Here is a 17,208-nt window from a genome sequence, read left to right as displayed (position 1 = left end):
AGACACACACACACACACACACACGGACAGACAGACAGGGTCCCAGATCACACTCTGATGCATGCATACGGCAGACAACAGAGCAGATCACACTCTAACACACACACACACACACACACACACACACACACGGACAGACAGACAGGGTCCCAGATCACACTCTGATGCATGCATACGGCAGACAACAGAGCAGATCACACTCTAACACACACACACACACACACAGAGAGAGCGAGAGAGACAGACAGACAGAGTCCCAGATCACACTCTGATGCATGCATACGGCAGACAACAGAGCAGATCACACTCTAACACACACACACACACACACAGAGAGAGCGAGAGAGACAGACAGACAGAGTCCCAGATCACACTCTGATGCATGCATACGGCAGACAACAGAGCAGATCACACTCTAACACACACACACACACACACAGAGAGAGCGAGAGAGACAGACAGACAGAGTCCCAGATCACACTCTGATGCATGCATACGGCAGACAACAGAGCAGATCACACTCTAACACACACACACACACACACAGAGAGAGCGAGAGAGACAGACAGACAGAGTCCCAGATCACACTCTGATGCATGCATACGGCAGACAACAGAGCAGATCACACTCTAACACACACACACACACACACAGAGAGAGCGAGAGAGACAGACAGACAGAGTCCCAGATCACACTCTGATGCATGCATACGGCAGACAACAGAGCAGATCACACTCTAACACACACACACACACACACAGAGAGAGCGAGAGAGACAGACAGACAGAGTCCCAGATCACACTCTGATGCATGCATACGGCAGACAACAGAGCAGATCACACTCTAACACACACACACACACACACAGAGAGAGCGAGAGAGACAGACAGACAGAGTCCCAGATCACACTCTGATGCATGCATACGGCAGACAACAGAGCAGATCACACTCTAACACACACACACACACACACAGAGAGAGCGAGAGAGACAGACAGACAGAGTCCCAGATCACACTCTGATGCATGCATACGGCAGACAACAGAGCAGATCACACTCTAACACACACACACACACACACAGAGAGAGCGAGAGAGACAGACAGACAGAGTCCCAGATCACACTCTGATGCATGCATACGGCAGACAACAGAGCAGATCACACTCTAACACACACACACACACACACAGAGAGAGCGAGAGAGACAGACAGACAGAGTCCCAGATCACACTCTGATGCATGCATACGGCAGACAACAGAGCAGATCACACTCTAACACACACACACACACACACAGAGAGAGCGAGAGAGACAGACAGACAGAGTCCCAGATCACACTCTGATGCATGCATACGGCAGACAACAGAGCAGATCACACTCTAACACACACACACACACACACAGAGAGAGCGAGAGAGACAGACAGACAGAGTCCCAGATCACACTCTGATGCATGCATACGGCAGACAACAGAGCAGATCACACTCTAACACACACACACACACACACAGAGAGAGCGAGAGAGACAGACAGACAGAGTCCCAGATCACACTCTGATGCATGCATACGGCAGACAACAGAGCAGATCACACTCTAACACACACACACACACACACAGAGAGAGCGAGAGAGACAGACAGACAGAGTCCCAGATCACACTCTTAACACACACACACACACAGAGAGAGAGAGAGAGAGAGAGACAGACAGACAGACAGACAGACAGAATCCCAGGTCACACTCTTAACACACACACACACACACACACATACGCACGCACGCACACACACACACACACACACGCAGACAGACAGAGCGTTAAAAAGTTGGTGGCCGCCACGTATTTCAGTGTTTACAGTTATTCTGAAGCACGATTTCATGTGATTTGCATCAAACCGCATCAAACTCGCTCTATTTGCGCACGTTCCGCGCTGGTCAACACCTCCACCTGCTGGGCACTTACTGAACTGCCGCTGTGAGCTTTCGTTTCTGTTTATTTAAACACCAGCAAATATATCTAATAAGTGCAAATTGAGCTACCTAAATTATTGAAATAGGGGCTCTTTGCAGCGTCCTGGAGCTAGGAAGCCCGCTAAATGATGGGCAAACACATCATCAAAGACACACATTTAACACCAAACAGAGTAAAGAGGCAGCGAAATCACAAACAGCCCCTTCGCTTCAACTAGACCCCTTTAAAGCCCTTTAGATTTTCATTAGCACATTCTTTTGCATGTTTTGATGTTATGTCGATGTTTTCCTTGTGACTGCTTTCCACAGTGAATGCTAGGTGATTTCAGGACACACTATGTCTGTCATAAGTTAACTTTAAAAACATTTTGATCAAAGATTAAATTCTTAATGTCTATTAATACAAACTCTATTTATTGGATTCTTTGTGTTTATTAGTTTTAAGTTGTAGGCTATCCATCTTCTTTTGTAACGCAGAAGCAAACTATTTTCTTTGTGTGTGCGAGACTTTCGACTCATTGGAAGTAAATAGCTAGAAGATAAGCATCAAAGTGCAGTAAAGGGTAAAACTGTTTGAGCTGAAAACCGGTGTGTTTATGATAATGATAATAGATTCAAATAATATGATCATAAAATGCCAGTTTATAATATAAAGTAGCTGCTGTTGCACATGAAAAGTAACTGGAGCACCGGAGGCCTTGCACAGTCAGTACAAATGGCAGACAAATGAATAAAGACGCATACCATCTTTAGAAAGTTACATATTTGTGTGTTAACAAACAGCTCCCAGAGAGCGATTGGAGCAGCTCTCTGTCAGCAGGTGCGCACGGCGGGTGATTTACGCGTCTCCCTCGTGCGGGACGGTGACGCAGGGGCCCGGGGGTCACACCGCACATGAGTCAGAAGTGACTGGGAAAGATCTCAGCGACGGTATACAGGAGAGAGTCCCCTGATTCTGTGAGTTTCTAGCTGTTATATTATATATGCATGGATAGTTAATAATTAACAATGTAATTATATAATGTAATGTTTGTGTTTACATTGTAAAAAAAAGTATTTTGAAAGCAGTAGTAGGCTATAGTATTACTGCACCATGGTATTGCTACTGTATTTTCTTTGTAAGGGATTGTGTCCACAATAAAATTGTTTAACAGTACCATAGTACAGTAATGGTAATACTATGGTACTTTCCTATACAATATGGTAATGAGCTGTTACTATATTTATGGTACATGTAAAAAAAATCCTTGGTAAATAATAGTAAGTTTTTATACATTTTCTGTTAGTGCAGTTAGTGTGTTTTTGTTAGTTAGTTCATTATTATTTTTTTAGCAACATATTCTTATGTTTCAAAAGCAGTTATGATTGAGATCATCTATTTTGTTAATTTTTGTGAAATAATAAGCAGTAAGGTTTGACATCAAGAATAAAAATGAGAAATTATTTTATACACTGGAAAAAATAAATAAATTACAAAGTTGTAAATAAAACAGATTATTAGAGTAGCCTATGCTTTGCAAGAAAATACTATTTCAGTTTTAAACTTAATTTCATGTTTAATTCAAAATGTTACTAGCCAAAATTGTGACATTTTAGCAGTTTCTCAGTAAAAATAGTTTCCAAAAAATCTGAACTTTTTTTTTTCAGTGTAAAAAACGCTATTTGTTTACTTTCAAACATACACACACAAACAGAGTAATGCACATGTGCGCGCAGTGCCACAGACAGTCAAACGTCAGTCACGTCTAACAGGAATGCAGGAGCTGATTCACAGGACTCTGTGTTCTGTGTGTGTGAGACTGAAAGAGAAGCAGCTGTTTGTAGGTGGATCCTGTGTCATGAAACGTTTGGTACCCAATGAGCGTTTAGTCACGTTTGGAGTGGAAACGAGCTCTCTTTAAAAATGCTGGCACACCAGATTCAGCCCGTTTCCACATGCAATGCACTTCAGTGAAAGAGGGAATGATTCTGAAGCTGAAATTAGACCGCAGAAGGAAAAGGAGAGCTGTTGAGTTTCTGCTGTGTGTCTCACACCTGCTTCTGTGGCACAGAGCTTTCAGCCCTGTCTATTTCCACTGGGGCAGGTGCTGGAGGATATTTAGACCCCCCTATTTCTGTCCTGCAACTCCCGTAACTGCCATCCCATCAGCTAGAATAAATATCAGCTGTCAGTGTTGGAGCAGACAGGAAAAAAAAACAAAAAAACACTGCTGACATGAATATGTATATGCAATGGAAGTACAATGTGATTTTAATGAGATTTGAGATATTTGCTGAAAATGGTCTCCAGGTTTGCTCTGTTTAAACTTAAAAGATTCAAGTCTGTTTTGACAGATTGTTCATATTGGAGCAAGTGCAAACACACATCTGCTGGAGTTTACTCTTGTGTTCCACCACTGTTTGTTCTTGAGTCTTAGTAAATATCAGTGGTGAGAGTCCAAACTGCGAAATATCCCCCAGCACTGAAAGCATTGCTGATATACCTGTGAAACCTCTTTGCGTGACAGTTTATTTCAGTCAAAACTGATTGAATCTATTATTTCCGTAGAGTAGTTGCAGTATTCAGACTTCAGGAGTTCAAAACATGTACACAACAGTGTGAATGCACTTACTGGCATTTATCAGATTCTGCTTTCTCTCCCAAGGCTGGTCAACATGACATTATCAGTCTCTTGATCTCGATCAAGGTCTCAGGAACTCGATCAGATGAGATCTTGAGGTATGATAATGCCTCCAGATTTGAGTGGATTTGTTTGAGTTTGTCTCTGCCGTGTGGTTGTTTTAATTAGTGTGCTTCAGTGCCCAGAGTTTCAGCACCTGTGAGCAGGCCGTCCTGCTTTTGTCTGTATGGATGGGAATGGCAGCATCAGCTCTTGGTGGGAAACATTTACACACATCATGGAAACACTTTGTGATCATTGATATAACGCTCCTGCTCTTAAGTGCTCCTTCAGGTAAGAATCCCATTTTAGCCTCACAAAAAAGTTCACTGATGGTGTCACATGTGGTACTTTGAAATACACCATGGCAGTGTTATCATAGCATTATTTATATACTGTTAATGATGTTATATACTGTTATCATAGCATTATTTATATACTATTTATATACTGTTATAGTATTTATTATTTTAAATTAGCTTTCATTTTAGTTTTAGTAATTTTTTATGTGCTTTTATAATTAATTTATAATATTTAAATGTAGCTTTTGTAATATTTATTAGGTTTTTAATATTTCAATTTAGATATAGTTTCTTTTTATTTCAGTTTTAGATTTAGTAATTCATCTTAAATTAATTGGAAAGGCAACATTGGTCAATGTTTTTTTTTTAAATCTAACTCATATTTTATTTCTGTTATATTTCAAATAATAACAACCATTTTAGTTAGAATAAACAAGATTGCATTAAAAATTTTTTTACATGGCACTCCAACATATTTAAAAAAAAAATACAATTGGATAAATCCCCACCCCCAAAAAACATCATCATACCATGGTAATTTGTTAGTAAAACCTGTTAATTGTACATTCATTTGGTAAATCTAACTCATATTTTATTTCTGTTATATTTCAAATAATAACAACCATTTTAGTTAGAATAAACAAGATTGCATTAAAAAAATTTTTACATGGCACTCCAACATATTTAAAAAAAAAATACAATTGGATAAATCCCCACCCCCAAAAAACATCATCATACCATGGTAATTTGTTAGTAAAACCTGTTAATTGTACATTCATTTGGAGTCTGACTCATATATCGAGTGAAATCTGGAAATGGAGCACTTTTTTAACATTGTACTGAAATGAGTTTTCTTTGCCTACAGTATGTGCACAGTGTCGAATCTTGAGATGTAATTCAGATTTTGTGGCTGTGACTCTGGAAATTGGCATTATTGGAGGAGGGGGTAAAGAGGGTGCTAATGCCGGCTACTGCAGCGCCCTGTGGTCCTACACGCTCTGCACCCAGCGGACGGCCCGAGCATGCCGTGGAGACCTGGCGTACCACTCTGCCGTGCAGGGTATCGAGGACCTGCTCATCCAACACCGTTGCCCCAAAACAGGCCCCACAGCTCAGCCACGGCCCCTGCCCCGGCCCCATATGCTTCTATGAGAAGGGGTTTATGCAGAGGGAGGGCCGGGCCCCAGAGTACCTGCACTGCGGGGTGTTTGGGGACCCTCATATCCGCACCTTTAATGAAGAGTTCCAGACGTGTGCTGTGCAGGGTGCCTGGCCTCTCATAGACAACCATTACCTGTACATCCAGGCCACCAGCATGCCCACTAGAGGGAGCTCTTACACCACCATACTCACAAAGGTGTGGAAAAAAAAATCACAATCACAATCCTCTTGTATAACTCTCATATAATGAATATAATAATAGTTACCCTAGAATTTATGAAGTAATAATATGTATTTGTATTGTAATAATAATTACTATTCCTCAGAAATGAGTTGTATGTAACTCATTTTAAATTGAAATCTGGTGAGATTTTCTTTAGAGGGTGCACTTCATTGCTGCTAGTAAACTTATTTTGACCAAGAACTGTTCATGTAAAGGCTGAAATATATGGGAGCTTCTGCCACGGAATAAAAATAAAAAGGTAATAGCAACTTTTTATCTCACAATTTAAACTTTTTTTCTTACAATAGCTAGTTTATATCTCGTAATTTAGATTTTTTTTCTCAGAATTGCAAGTTTACATTACTGAAAGTCTGAATTGCAACTTTATAACTAGATAGTAAAGTTTGTAGACAAATTTTAAGTTGGCTTGAAAAAGCTTAGCTAGAAAGTTTGAAGTAGTTTTCATTTTTAACTAGTTTGAAGTTTAAAGTAGTTTTAAAGTTTTGAAGACAATGCAATTTATCAGAAAGATAGATAGATAGATAGATAGATAGATAGATAGATAGATAGATAGATAGATAGGAAATATTAAATTAAATTAGAAAATTTAGATGTAGATTAATAGATTCTATGGTGTTTCTATGTGATTTCTATGGTGTTGCTATGCGGTTGCTAAGGAACCAGGGGTGGTTGCTAGGGTGTTGCTATGCGGTTGCTAGGGTACTTTTTCAAGCCAACTTAATTTTTTTTTTTCAGAATTCAGATTTACATTAATAACTCGTAATTATGAGATATAAGCCAGCAACTAAAGAAAAAGCCATAGAAAAACTTCCATGGAGATACACAACACAACTTTTGCCCCGATTTGCAGTCTGAATACCTCAACAGTGGTTGCCAAAAGTCAGAGCCAGTCTGCAGATTTTGGGCAGTTAAGAGTTGACAGATTTCGCACTCAGACTCAGATTTTTGAGCTTCAGACTACACTCTAAAAAATGCTGGGTTATTTCAACCCAACTTTGGGTCAAATATGGACTAACCCAACCGTTGTGCAAGATCGAGCGGTCTTTGCAATGTGGTCTTTGAAGGTCAGCTGGTTATCAAAAGTTACACCAAGATTTCTGACCGAAGTTGATGGGGTAATTGTAGAAGAACCTAGCTTGATGGAAAAATCATACTGTAGAGTTGGAGTGGCAGGGAAGACAAGAAGCTCAGTCTTTGCCAGGTTGAGCTGTAAGTGATATTCTTTCATCCATGCCGAGATGTCCGCCAGGCAGCTTGAGATCCGTGCAGCTACCGTTGGATCATCTGGTTGAAACGAGAGATAGAGCTGTGTGTCATCAGCATAGCAATGGTAGGAGAAGCCATGTGCTTGTATGATGGGACCCAGTGATGTTGTGTATATGGAGAAGAGGAGGGGTCCAAGAACTGATCCCTGAGGAACCCCAGTGACAAGTTGATGTGCTTTGGATACCTCCCCTCCCCAAGACACCCTGAAAGACCTACCAGTGAGATAGGATTGAAACCAGCTAAGTGGAATCCCTGTGATGCCCATTGAAGAGAGGGCAGACAGGAGGATCTGATGATTGACAGTGTCAAAAGCAGCAGAAAGATCCAGCAGAATAAGGACTGATGATTTGGAATCAGCTTTTGCAATCCGCAAGGCTTCTGTGACTGACAGTAGCGCAGTCTCAGTTGAATGGCCACTCCTGAAACCTGACTGGTTAGGATCCAGTTTGTTGTTCTGTGAAAGAAACAATGATATCTGGTTGAAAACAACTCTTTCGAGGGTTTTCGCTATGAATGGAAGGAGAGAGACAGGTCTGTAGCTATCTGTAAGTGAAGTGTTTAATGTAGGTTTTTTGAGCAGTGGGGTTATTCGAGCCTGCTTGAATGCAGTGGGGAAGGTGCCTGTGAGGAGAGATGTATTGATGATGTGTGTGAGGGTTGGTAAAAGTGAAGGAGAGATTGCTTGGAGGAGGTGTGAGGGGATTGGGTCTAGAGGGCATGTTGTAGGATGGCTGGAGAGCAGAAGTTTTGATACTTCTGTCTCAGTGAGGGGACAGAAGGAGAAGATGGGAGTTTTTGGAGTGGGTGGGGTTGGTTTGAAGTCCTGTGTGTGTGGGGCTGAGAATTGGCTACTGATTGTTCTGGTTTTGTCTGTGAAGAATGTGGCAAAATCATCAGCTGTTATAGAAGTGGTAGGAGATGGTGGAGGGGGACAGAGGAGAGAATGGAAAGTTTTGAAGAGATTACGTGTGTCTGGAGCGCTGTTGATCTTGTTGTGGAAGTATGAAGATTTGGCAGTATGGACTTCAGCAGAGAAAGATGCTGAGTTTTTAAGTTATTAAGTGTATGTGAGGGTATCTGTTAGAAGACTCCACATTTTCAGTTAGTCCTTCAAAATAAACACTTTTATTGCCCTATAAAAGGCTCCAGCATTATTTTTATCTATAGGTAACAGATTTGTCGAGAGGGAGGTAACAGATTTGTCGTCTTTCAGCCAGGCCCGGTTCTACAGGGGTGCTAAGCACCCTCAAATGAAATCAAAAAGGTCCACGAGCCAGGATTCGAACTCGGGACACCCAAAGCGCAAAGGCGCTACATGTCGTCGCGCTGCCCACGAGGTCATCGGCGCTGACCCCCCCCCCCCAGCAAATCCGCCATGGCACCAGTGCAACTGGCTCTTAAAAGGAATGGGAGATCAGACTTTGATTGGTTTATTGCACGTTATGCCCAAAACACACCCATTACTCATTAAGAGAATAGGGAGAACCCTTTTAGACCATGCTCCGGGAGAGCCGACCACTTTTGCGTTGTTAAACTAGCAAAAGTGGATTTGGACACGTCTTAAGTGCACCTGCGCCGTGCGCTTTAGACCATGCGCTTAGAACGTTAAAATAGGGCCCAAAATGTAGACGCGATGTAAATAAGAGATTGGTTGTGCAGCGTAGAGAACTTTATTGATAAAAACGTATCTTTGTGAGATCGCGATAAACTAAGATGAGTGACAGCTTTGTAGTGATTATGAACTGAGCGCTCTTTGTGCCATAGCAACAGACGTCGCTAATATACAGGTGCATCTCAATAAATTAGAATGTCGTGGAAAAGTTCATTTATTTCAGTAATTCAACTCAAATTGTGAAACTCGTTTATTAAATAAATTCAGTGCACACAGACTGAAGTAGTTTAAGTCTTTGGTTCTTTTAATTGTGATGATTTTGGCTCACATTTAACAAAAACCCACCAATTCACACTGATGTTCAGTGCTTTCAAACATACTGGGTTAATGATATTCTACAGCCTGACATCTATTGATTAACTGCTATGAATAATTAATAGGACATGCATAATGAGATATGTGCTTAGATGAGTTTAGAATCAGTCCTGTTTGAATGTCCTGCACCTGACAGTTTTCCGCTCTCTGGTTGTTCATCAGCTCACGGTTATCTTGAAGAACTGGCGTGAGTGTGCAGAGCTGCAGATGTATCAAGTGGAGCAAGATAACGTTCCCCCGGCGTTTGTGGATAGTTCTGTGACTGGCGGAGATCGCAGAGGCCATCAGAGCCTGCGCATTCACTCTCACGATCCTGGCCGACACGCTGAGGTCTGGGCTACGCACATTGGGACGACGATAGTGGTGCGTCAGGTCGGCAGGTCGCTGAGTCTGTCTGTTCGCTCCTCTCGTGCGATCGTGGAGTCCTATATGCCTGAGCAGGACTTGCAGTTGTGCGTATGGGGGTGTCCGGTCTCACAGCGTCTGGAGACACCGTATGCGCATCTGTCCATGCCTGCGTACACTCACTGCTCCTCACTGCTTCCGGTGCGGGATGTGTATTTCCAGGCTTGCTTGTTTGATCTACAGGTCACTGGAGATTTGAACTCCAGTGGATCAGCTGTGGTTGCACTAGAGGATGCTCGCGCGATGATCTCGGACCCTGATAGGGTTCACCTGCTGACGGACAGGGCAGGTAACACCCTCCATCATTGCCGGTGGTGCTGGCCTTAAGCGTCCTTGTAGAGACCCTCAGACATGCTTTCTTTGGCCCAGTGTGACATCAAAAACACTGCACTAAAACATGCCTTATGTGATATTTGAAGGATATTTATACTATTGTTCAATGTTTACATCTCAGTGGTTTAGAAGTTTTTGTTTTGTGAATAAAGGCCGTCTGGAACGGCCGTGGGAAAAAATCATTTTATTATATTTGTTTCAGTTTTAAATGCACATAAGTGTGTGAATTATCAATATTTGTGGATATTTTTATCTGGATAAACGTGAATAACCTTTAAAAAACAATAAGCAAATATGAGTGACTTGCTCATGCAACTCGGTGTATGTTTTCTCATAGGTGGATGAAATTTATGCAGAAGTGTATTTATAATAAAGAAATTTTTTTTAATATTTCCACAGCCCACATAGCATTAATTAATGAAGGTCATCAGAATTATTCTATTTAGTTTAGTTTTTGGTTTTATTTTCAGTGTTTTAGTTTTGTTTTAGTCTTTTTTATTATTATATTTAGTTTTCATTTTAGTTTTAGTATTTTAGGACTGCCAGAATTAATGCATTACCTGATATCATTTAAATGTTCTATGTTTAATGAAGGCGGGTTAATTTAAAAAATTTTAAATGTAAAATTTAATTTTTATTTTAGTTTGGAGTATGGAGAAAAAAAACAGATGATAATAAAACAGAAAAATAATAAATAAAAGAAAAACATAAAAAGATAGAATCAAGACTAAATTTAATTGAAAAGTAATAGAATTTTTAATATATATTTTTTATTTTCTGCTAATCACATTTATTTATTCAAAGCTAAAATAAAGGGTACTGAATTATTTTCCTATCAAACTAGTGCTTATGATTTTAGAACTTTTTGTAAATTATAAGTTTGGGAAATTTACCAAGAGAATCCGCTTTTTTCAGTGATTTTTCTCCCATAAATCTTCTTTGACCAGACTCCAGAGATTACTACAGAAAGCCTGTGGAAGATCATGAAGATGGGTCTGTGGGATTCTCCATAATCATCTGTTGGTTTAAGTTACAGTAATGCATCATTTATGTTGGTAAATCATGGTTTGCAATGGGTGAGATGGAGGCTTCAGTTTCATCTGAGGATCACAGTTGATGGAGGTTTCACTCCTTGAATGATCAAAAATTGGTGACTATACTTCTAAGTTCTTCACACTTGAGTGACACTGGATGGTTTTCATTTGTATGAACTTGTATTTACATTATATTGGTCTGGGTTACGTGATTCAAAGCTGTCTTTTCCCTGCTATCTTACATTAAAAAGGTAATTCACTGTACTTTTTATGCTCATTTGTTTTATGTTCATATAATGTATAGGACAGATAATACTATGTACAATATAGACAGCCATCCAAAACAGAGGGAGTCAAGCATTACGCATGTCCCACCTTCCTTAAACAGCATTGTAACTGGGGATGGAGGGTTCAGGACAGACCGCATAATGAATGAGGTAAGCAGCTGTTTGTTTATATACATGTACTCTTATCACCATGAAGATGGATGGTTGGATTATATAAACACACTCTTCCTAAACTTTCTGTTGGGACCCGTGCAGTCAAGTGTGTTGGATCAGTCATCAGATGGCAGTGCTCATCCAATCAGAACAGTCCATATGAACGGAGTCTCCATCACACATGCACGTTTCTGAGCATGTGGACTGTTCATGGTTGCATTTGTTTGGCTATCTTTGATGACCACTGTATTTCACTGTACATGTCCATTCAGTCTGATATCTCTAGCATATTTAGTTTTCACAAAGTACCAAAACTACAATACAATACAAAATGAATTGAGCATGTACCAGGACAATATCATAGATTTTAATATGTACCAGGATAATACCATGTTTTTTGGACATGCACCAGGGCAATAAGCATGGCATTTTGACATGTACCAGGGTAATGCTATGTTTACTGAACATGCACCAGGGCAATAGCATGGTATTTTGACATGTACCAGAATAATACCATGGTATTTTGGACATGTTCCAAGGTAATATTATGATTTTTTGCCATGTACCAGAGTAAAACTGTGGTATTTTTGACATGTACCAAGGTAATATTGTGATTTTTGCCATGTACCAGAGTGATACCATGGCACTTTGGACGTACCACAGTAATATTGTAATTTTTGGCCATGTACCAGGATTGTACCATGATATTTTGACAATATACAAGGGTAATACCATGTTTTGCACTAGTACCAGGGTAATACCATGGTATTTTAACATGTACCAGGTAATACCATAGTTTTTGGACATGCACCAGGGCAATACTATGATATTTTGGACATATACCATGGTAATATTGTGGTTTTTGGCCATGTAATATGGTTTTTGGCCAGGGTAATACCATGACATTTTGACATGCACCAGAGTAATAACATGTTTTGGACATGGACCTTGGCAATTCCATGGTATTTTGACATGTACCAGGGTAACACCATGATATTTTGGACATGTACTATGGCAATACAATGGTATTTTGGACATGTACCAAGGTAATACCATAATATTATCTTAAGTATATATGGAGTGCCATTTAAACACTATGGCAAATGCATCTGGCCATCATTTGGTACTATGGTACACCCTTAAATAAACATAATGTGGCAGTACCGTCATACTCTGACAGTATCATATGATAATACTGTGCAATGCATTTACATGGTACTCTATACCACATTTTTTGGTGCCATGGTTCAGTTTAGGTACAAATAAATTCTTAATGCAGAAAGAAATCGCCTCTATTATGAACGTGTCACACGTGCGTGTCCGACTCTAACATGTTGTTTAGGAGCAGGGCACAGGAGTATCCAGTATCCAGTGCTCCACATTATTACTCCACCTCCTCAACGACTCCTGCCCCTTACCCACGAGCTGTCCACGCGCTCTGGACGGGCTCTCATTGGCCTGGGTGGACGCAAACAGCATGTGTGTCCTATGAGAGAGACGCGCGAGGGGAGATCCACGAGGCGCATGTGGGTGTCCAGCACTGATGCCCATGTGTGTCCAGCTCGCATCATCAGCACAGCGGCCGTGTGAACTATAAAACCGCTCACTCCCACTCAGTGTTTACTGACAGATCACCAACAAACGACCAACGCATCTAATAGTAATCAAATAGTTAATAACACCAGCCATACTGGTGAGCTTATTGCGCAACTGATTCATTCAGTAACATTAGAAAGAATTACAATTAGGCCTATAATAAAACGTTTAGTGACATTATTGGAATTAATATTCGCACAATTAATAAAACAGCCAAATGGGTGTACTAACAAAGAAACCCAAGACCTTCGAGGTTCAGTTTAGTGACCCGAACAAGAGCGCGTATAGCGGCGGAGATAAAGTGGCCGGGTGGGTGATCGTGGATGTGGCAGAGGTGGTGCAGATCTCCGCAGTTAAACTGTTCGGAATCGGATGCGCTACAGTCGATTATAATAAAGGGAAGATGCACTGCAGGGATGAGATTGAGTACCTGAAATATGAAGAAGTTCTTCACCTCGATCATCAGCCAACAGGTGAGACACAACCTTTGGTTAACTCGGTGTGCGAATTCAATCAGTCTTTTCCGGGGGGCATTTTAAGTTGTTTTTGCAAAGCTAACTAACCGTCAACAATCTTAAAGATATGTTGAACAAAAATAAATTACTTGATATATTGAAATATATTTACTAAATCTATAATAAAGTGATAAATAATGACTAATACGTGTTTTCGATGTTACCGTCCAGCGTAAAGCGTTCAGGTACGTTCATTTTTTGTTCTGACTACCTTTAGGGTGGTTCAAGCGTTAATTAAGGTGTTCAAACCCCCCTAATATGTGCTGTTATGTAGCCTACTACTACAGATTTGGGTGTCTAACTGTTGTCTAAATGGTGTCTTTAGTCTGTTGTATTTAGTATTGTGCATAGTACGAAAATCAAAAGGTGGTAAATTAATATATGGGGGGTTGTAAGTTTAACATGTAAGTTTAACAATTGTTTATTGAAAAATCTTTCCTAAACTGAAAATTCGAAAGATGAACATAAGTAAATAATGACAAGTGAATCTTTCTCAAAGCGCAATCTCTCCTTTGCAGACTCAGATGGCTCCATCACTCTCAGGCCTGGAAACAGATATGAGTTCATGTTCGGGTTCGAACTTCCACAGGCAGGGTGGGTTTTCTTTTCAAAATTCCCCATTACAAATGTTGCATTCAAATTATCCACAATTTTAATGTAAGATCTACCCCTCCTGACCAGGTGCCTTGTTTCCTCCTATGTGGGAAAGTTTGGCTCAGTCCAATACTACGTGAAGGCAGTCATAGAGAAATCAAGTAAGCCATATGTGGAATGCAAGCGGTATTTTGAGGTGGTGGAACCCATTGATGTCAACACCCAAGAGCTCATGGTGATTAAGCCCAGACAAGTGACACATTTCTTTGAAATGGACATGATTCAAATGTAAGAAACTAATGCAGCCCCTTCTGCTTACTTTCAGGATCCAGTTACAGGAGCAAAACAGAAGAAAGTCACCTGCATGTTTATTCCCGATGGCAGTGTTTCCGTGTCCGCTCGCATAGGCCGGAAGGGTTATTGCGAAGGAGAAGACATTTGCATTGATGCCAAGTTTGAGAACTCTTGTTCTCGAATTGTCATTCCTAAAGCTGCCATCATAGCCAAGCACATTTACCGGGCGAATGGCCGCACCAAAGAGTTTCACAAGAAACTCACTTCTGTCAGGGGAGACCACATCATCTCCGGCATGTGTGACGTGTGGCAGGGGAGAGTACTTCCTGTGCCAAAGCTGAAGCCAACCATCCTGGGATGTGACATTATCCACATTGACTATTGTCTAAGGGTGAGTTAAATTCTTGATAATCAATGCACATGCTTCAGACTCCATCGGCACCTGCGGACCTGAGTTTATACTTTTAAAAATAAAGGTTCTTTATGGGCATAGATGGTCCAATGAAGAACCTTCTTCACACTAAGAATAAAATCTTTTAAGAACTGTTCACTGAAAGGTTCTTTGGGGAACCTAAAATGGTTCTTCAAAGGCATCACTGCAAAAACCTCCTTTTGGAACCTTAATTTTTTAAGAGTGTATGGTGTCTCTTTCTCTCCGGGGTTAGATCTACTTGCATATCCCAGGAAGTGAGAAGCTCATCCTAGATCTTCCTCTGGTCATCGGGACGATCCCCTATAACGGCATGAACAGTCGCACCAGTAGCATGAGCAGCCAGGACAGCAGTGATACCTCCAGCACCTGCGTGTCGCTCCCATCCTCTCCGCCCAGCTATAGCGAGATTTCCCGGGACAATCGCATGGATAGTTCCTTCATTCCCCTCCTGGATGATTATGATGAGGATGACAGTCCAATATTCATGCGAAGTAGCGAGTATCATCTCCCCCCATCTCCCCCGGCATACACTGAGGTACACACGCACATATAAATAAATATATATATAAACACAGCCTCAACCCTAGTTGAGATTGCACTAAGGATTGTGTCTATCTTTTTTCTGATTAAACAGCAAAACTAAGACTGCATTGGACGTGGAGTTCTCCTTCACTTGCTGTCACCAAATTTTAAATTCCAACAGAAGATCAAATGCAGGAAGACCTCAGAATGACACTGCTAATGGACCATGCATGCTTTACTCCAGAGTTGCGGACTATGAAATGCTGCATCATGCCAAGAACTGGTCGACTGCAAGTCAATGAAGTCGTCTGAAGCTGGACTGTTTTGCTGATGTAAGAATTCACCGCTTGAAAATGACCATTGACGTCTTCATGTATAATTCTGAACAATTCTCAGCATCTGAGAGAGTTTTTATATTTATGATTTTGCCATATTGGTATAATATTCTGTCTACACTTATTCCAAATTGGAAAGTGATTAGGGACAATGTTTTTGTGGTGCATAAAAATGTGATGCAGTTTTGTGAGTGAAAACGATTATATATCGTATTGAGTTGTTTGTTGAGCTGTTGGTTTGCTGTTAGTCTAGTATTAAAATCTTTCCTAGCAGCATGTGTATTTCTAATTTAATATAGAAATTAGAATTCACATTTATATGATAGGCCTATATAGTCAGTTTTTAATAGTATATAATTGAGTATTAGTGTCAAATTAATCCACTTTGAAATTGGAAATGGATTGTTATGTGCATTTTGTACTTTTTATTTTTTTTTATTTTAACTTATCAGTTCTACAGATAACATTACAGAATACAATAAAAAAATTAAATGATCAAATGCAATCAAGTGTAATTTGTATGATATCTATCTATCTATCTATCTATCTATCTATCTATCTTAAGGGGCGGTAATATTATAATGAGATCCCTTTGCCACGTCACCAAGGGAGCGAAATCAGACGCGCTCGTTTTCTCAGATGCTTGCAGAGAAAGGCTTACCAAAACAAAATTACTGGGTTAATCTTTTTCACGTTTCCTTGGTTGGTAGATGCACCGGGGACCTGATTATAGCACTTAAAACCTGGAAAAGTCAGATTTTCATGATATGCCACCTTTAAAGGTGAAATGCATATTTATTTCTAAATTAAATGGATTGTCCATTCAAAAATCATTTATGTAGTAACAAATCCACAACACACACAGCTATTACGATGGATTCTGTTTACTGAAACTCACTCGTGCATGCGCACAACTACAGGTCCCGTTTTGTTTTGGGACATCTACTACAATTTACACCCCCATGCCATTCCAAACCGATATGAGTGTCGTTTTTTTGGGGGACACAAAATAACATATTTTGAAGAATGCTGGTAACCAAATAGTTTTGGTTCCTATTGACTTCAATTTTTTTTTGTTTTTGGAAGTCCATGGGAACAAAACATGTCCATGTTTGAT

At 40.3% G+C, this 17,208-nt stretch overlaps 2 protein-coding genes across 2 annotated transcripts; both read left to right on the top strand.

The window, feature by feature from the left end:
• Positions 1-2,771: 2,771 nt before the first annotated feature.
• hjv (hemojuvelin BMP co-receptor) lies at positions 2,772-10,466 on the top strand. The gene is given in 7 exon segments (XM_016281708.1): positions 2,772-2,927; positions 4,616-4,689; positions 4,770-4,924; positions 5,798-6,071; positions 6,073-6,289; positions 9,753-10,290; positions 10,293-10,466. Coding segments are annotated over 5 exon segments (1,209 nt in total). The 5' UTR covers positions 2,772-2,927; positions 4,616-4,689; positions 4,770-4,821; the 3' UTR covers positions 10,370-10,466.
• Positions 10,467-12,939: 2,473 nt separating this feature from the next.
• LOC107592283 (thioredoxin-interacting protein-like) lies at positions 12,940-16,421 on the top strand. The gene is made up of 6 exons (XM_016281722.1): positions 12,940-13,871; positions 14,432-14,507; positions 14,595-14,742; positions 14,833-15,192; positions 15,467-15,769; positions 15,869-16,421. The coding sequence occupies exons 1-6, from the start codon at positions 13,616-13,618 to the stop codon at positions 15,875-15,877; spliced, it is 1,152 nt and encodes a 383-aa protein (XP_016137208.1). The 5' UTR covers positions 12,940-13,615; the 3' UTR covers positions 15,878-16,421.
• Positions 16,422-17,208: the final 787 nt, after the last annotated feature.

This window comes from Sinocyclocheilus grahami, unplaced genomic scaffold (assembly GCF_001515645.1).
Source record: "Sinocyclocheilus grahami isolate Dianchi unplaced genomic scaffold, SAMN03320097.WGS_v1.1 scaffold9.1, whole genome shotgun sequence".
NCBI lineage: Eukaryota > Metazoa > Chordata > Actinopteri > Cypriniformes > Cyprinidae > Sinocyclocheilus > Sinocyclocheilus grahami.
Note: the sequence above shows the minus strand (reverse complement) of the source record. Positions and strands in the feature narration are given on the sequence as shown.

Coding starts and splice junctions, on each gene's coding strand:
- LOC107592283 (XM_016281722.1), top strand. CDS start 13,616: ATGGGTGTACTAACAAAGAAACCCAAGACCTTCGAGGTTCAGTTTAGT. Junction 13,872..14,431: donor CCTCGATCATCAGCCAACAG/GTGAGACACAAC, acceptor TCTCCTTTGCAG/ACTCAGATGGCTCCATCACT. Junction 14,508..14,594: donor TTCGAACTTCCACAGGCAGG/GTGGGTTTTCTT, acceptor CCTCCTGACCAG/GTGCCTTGTTTCCTCCTATG.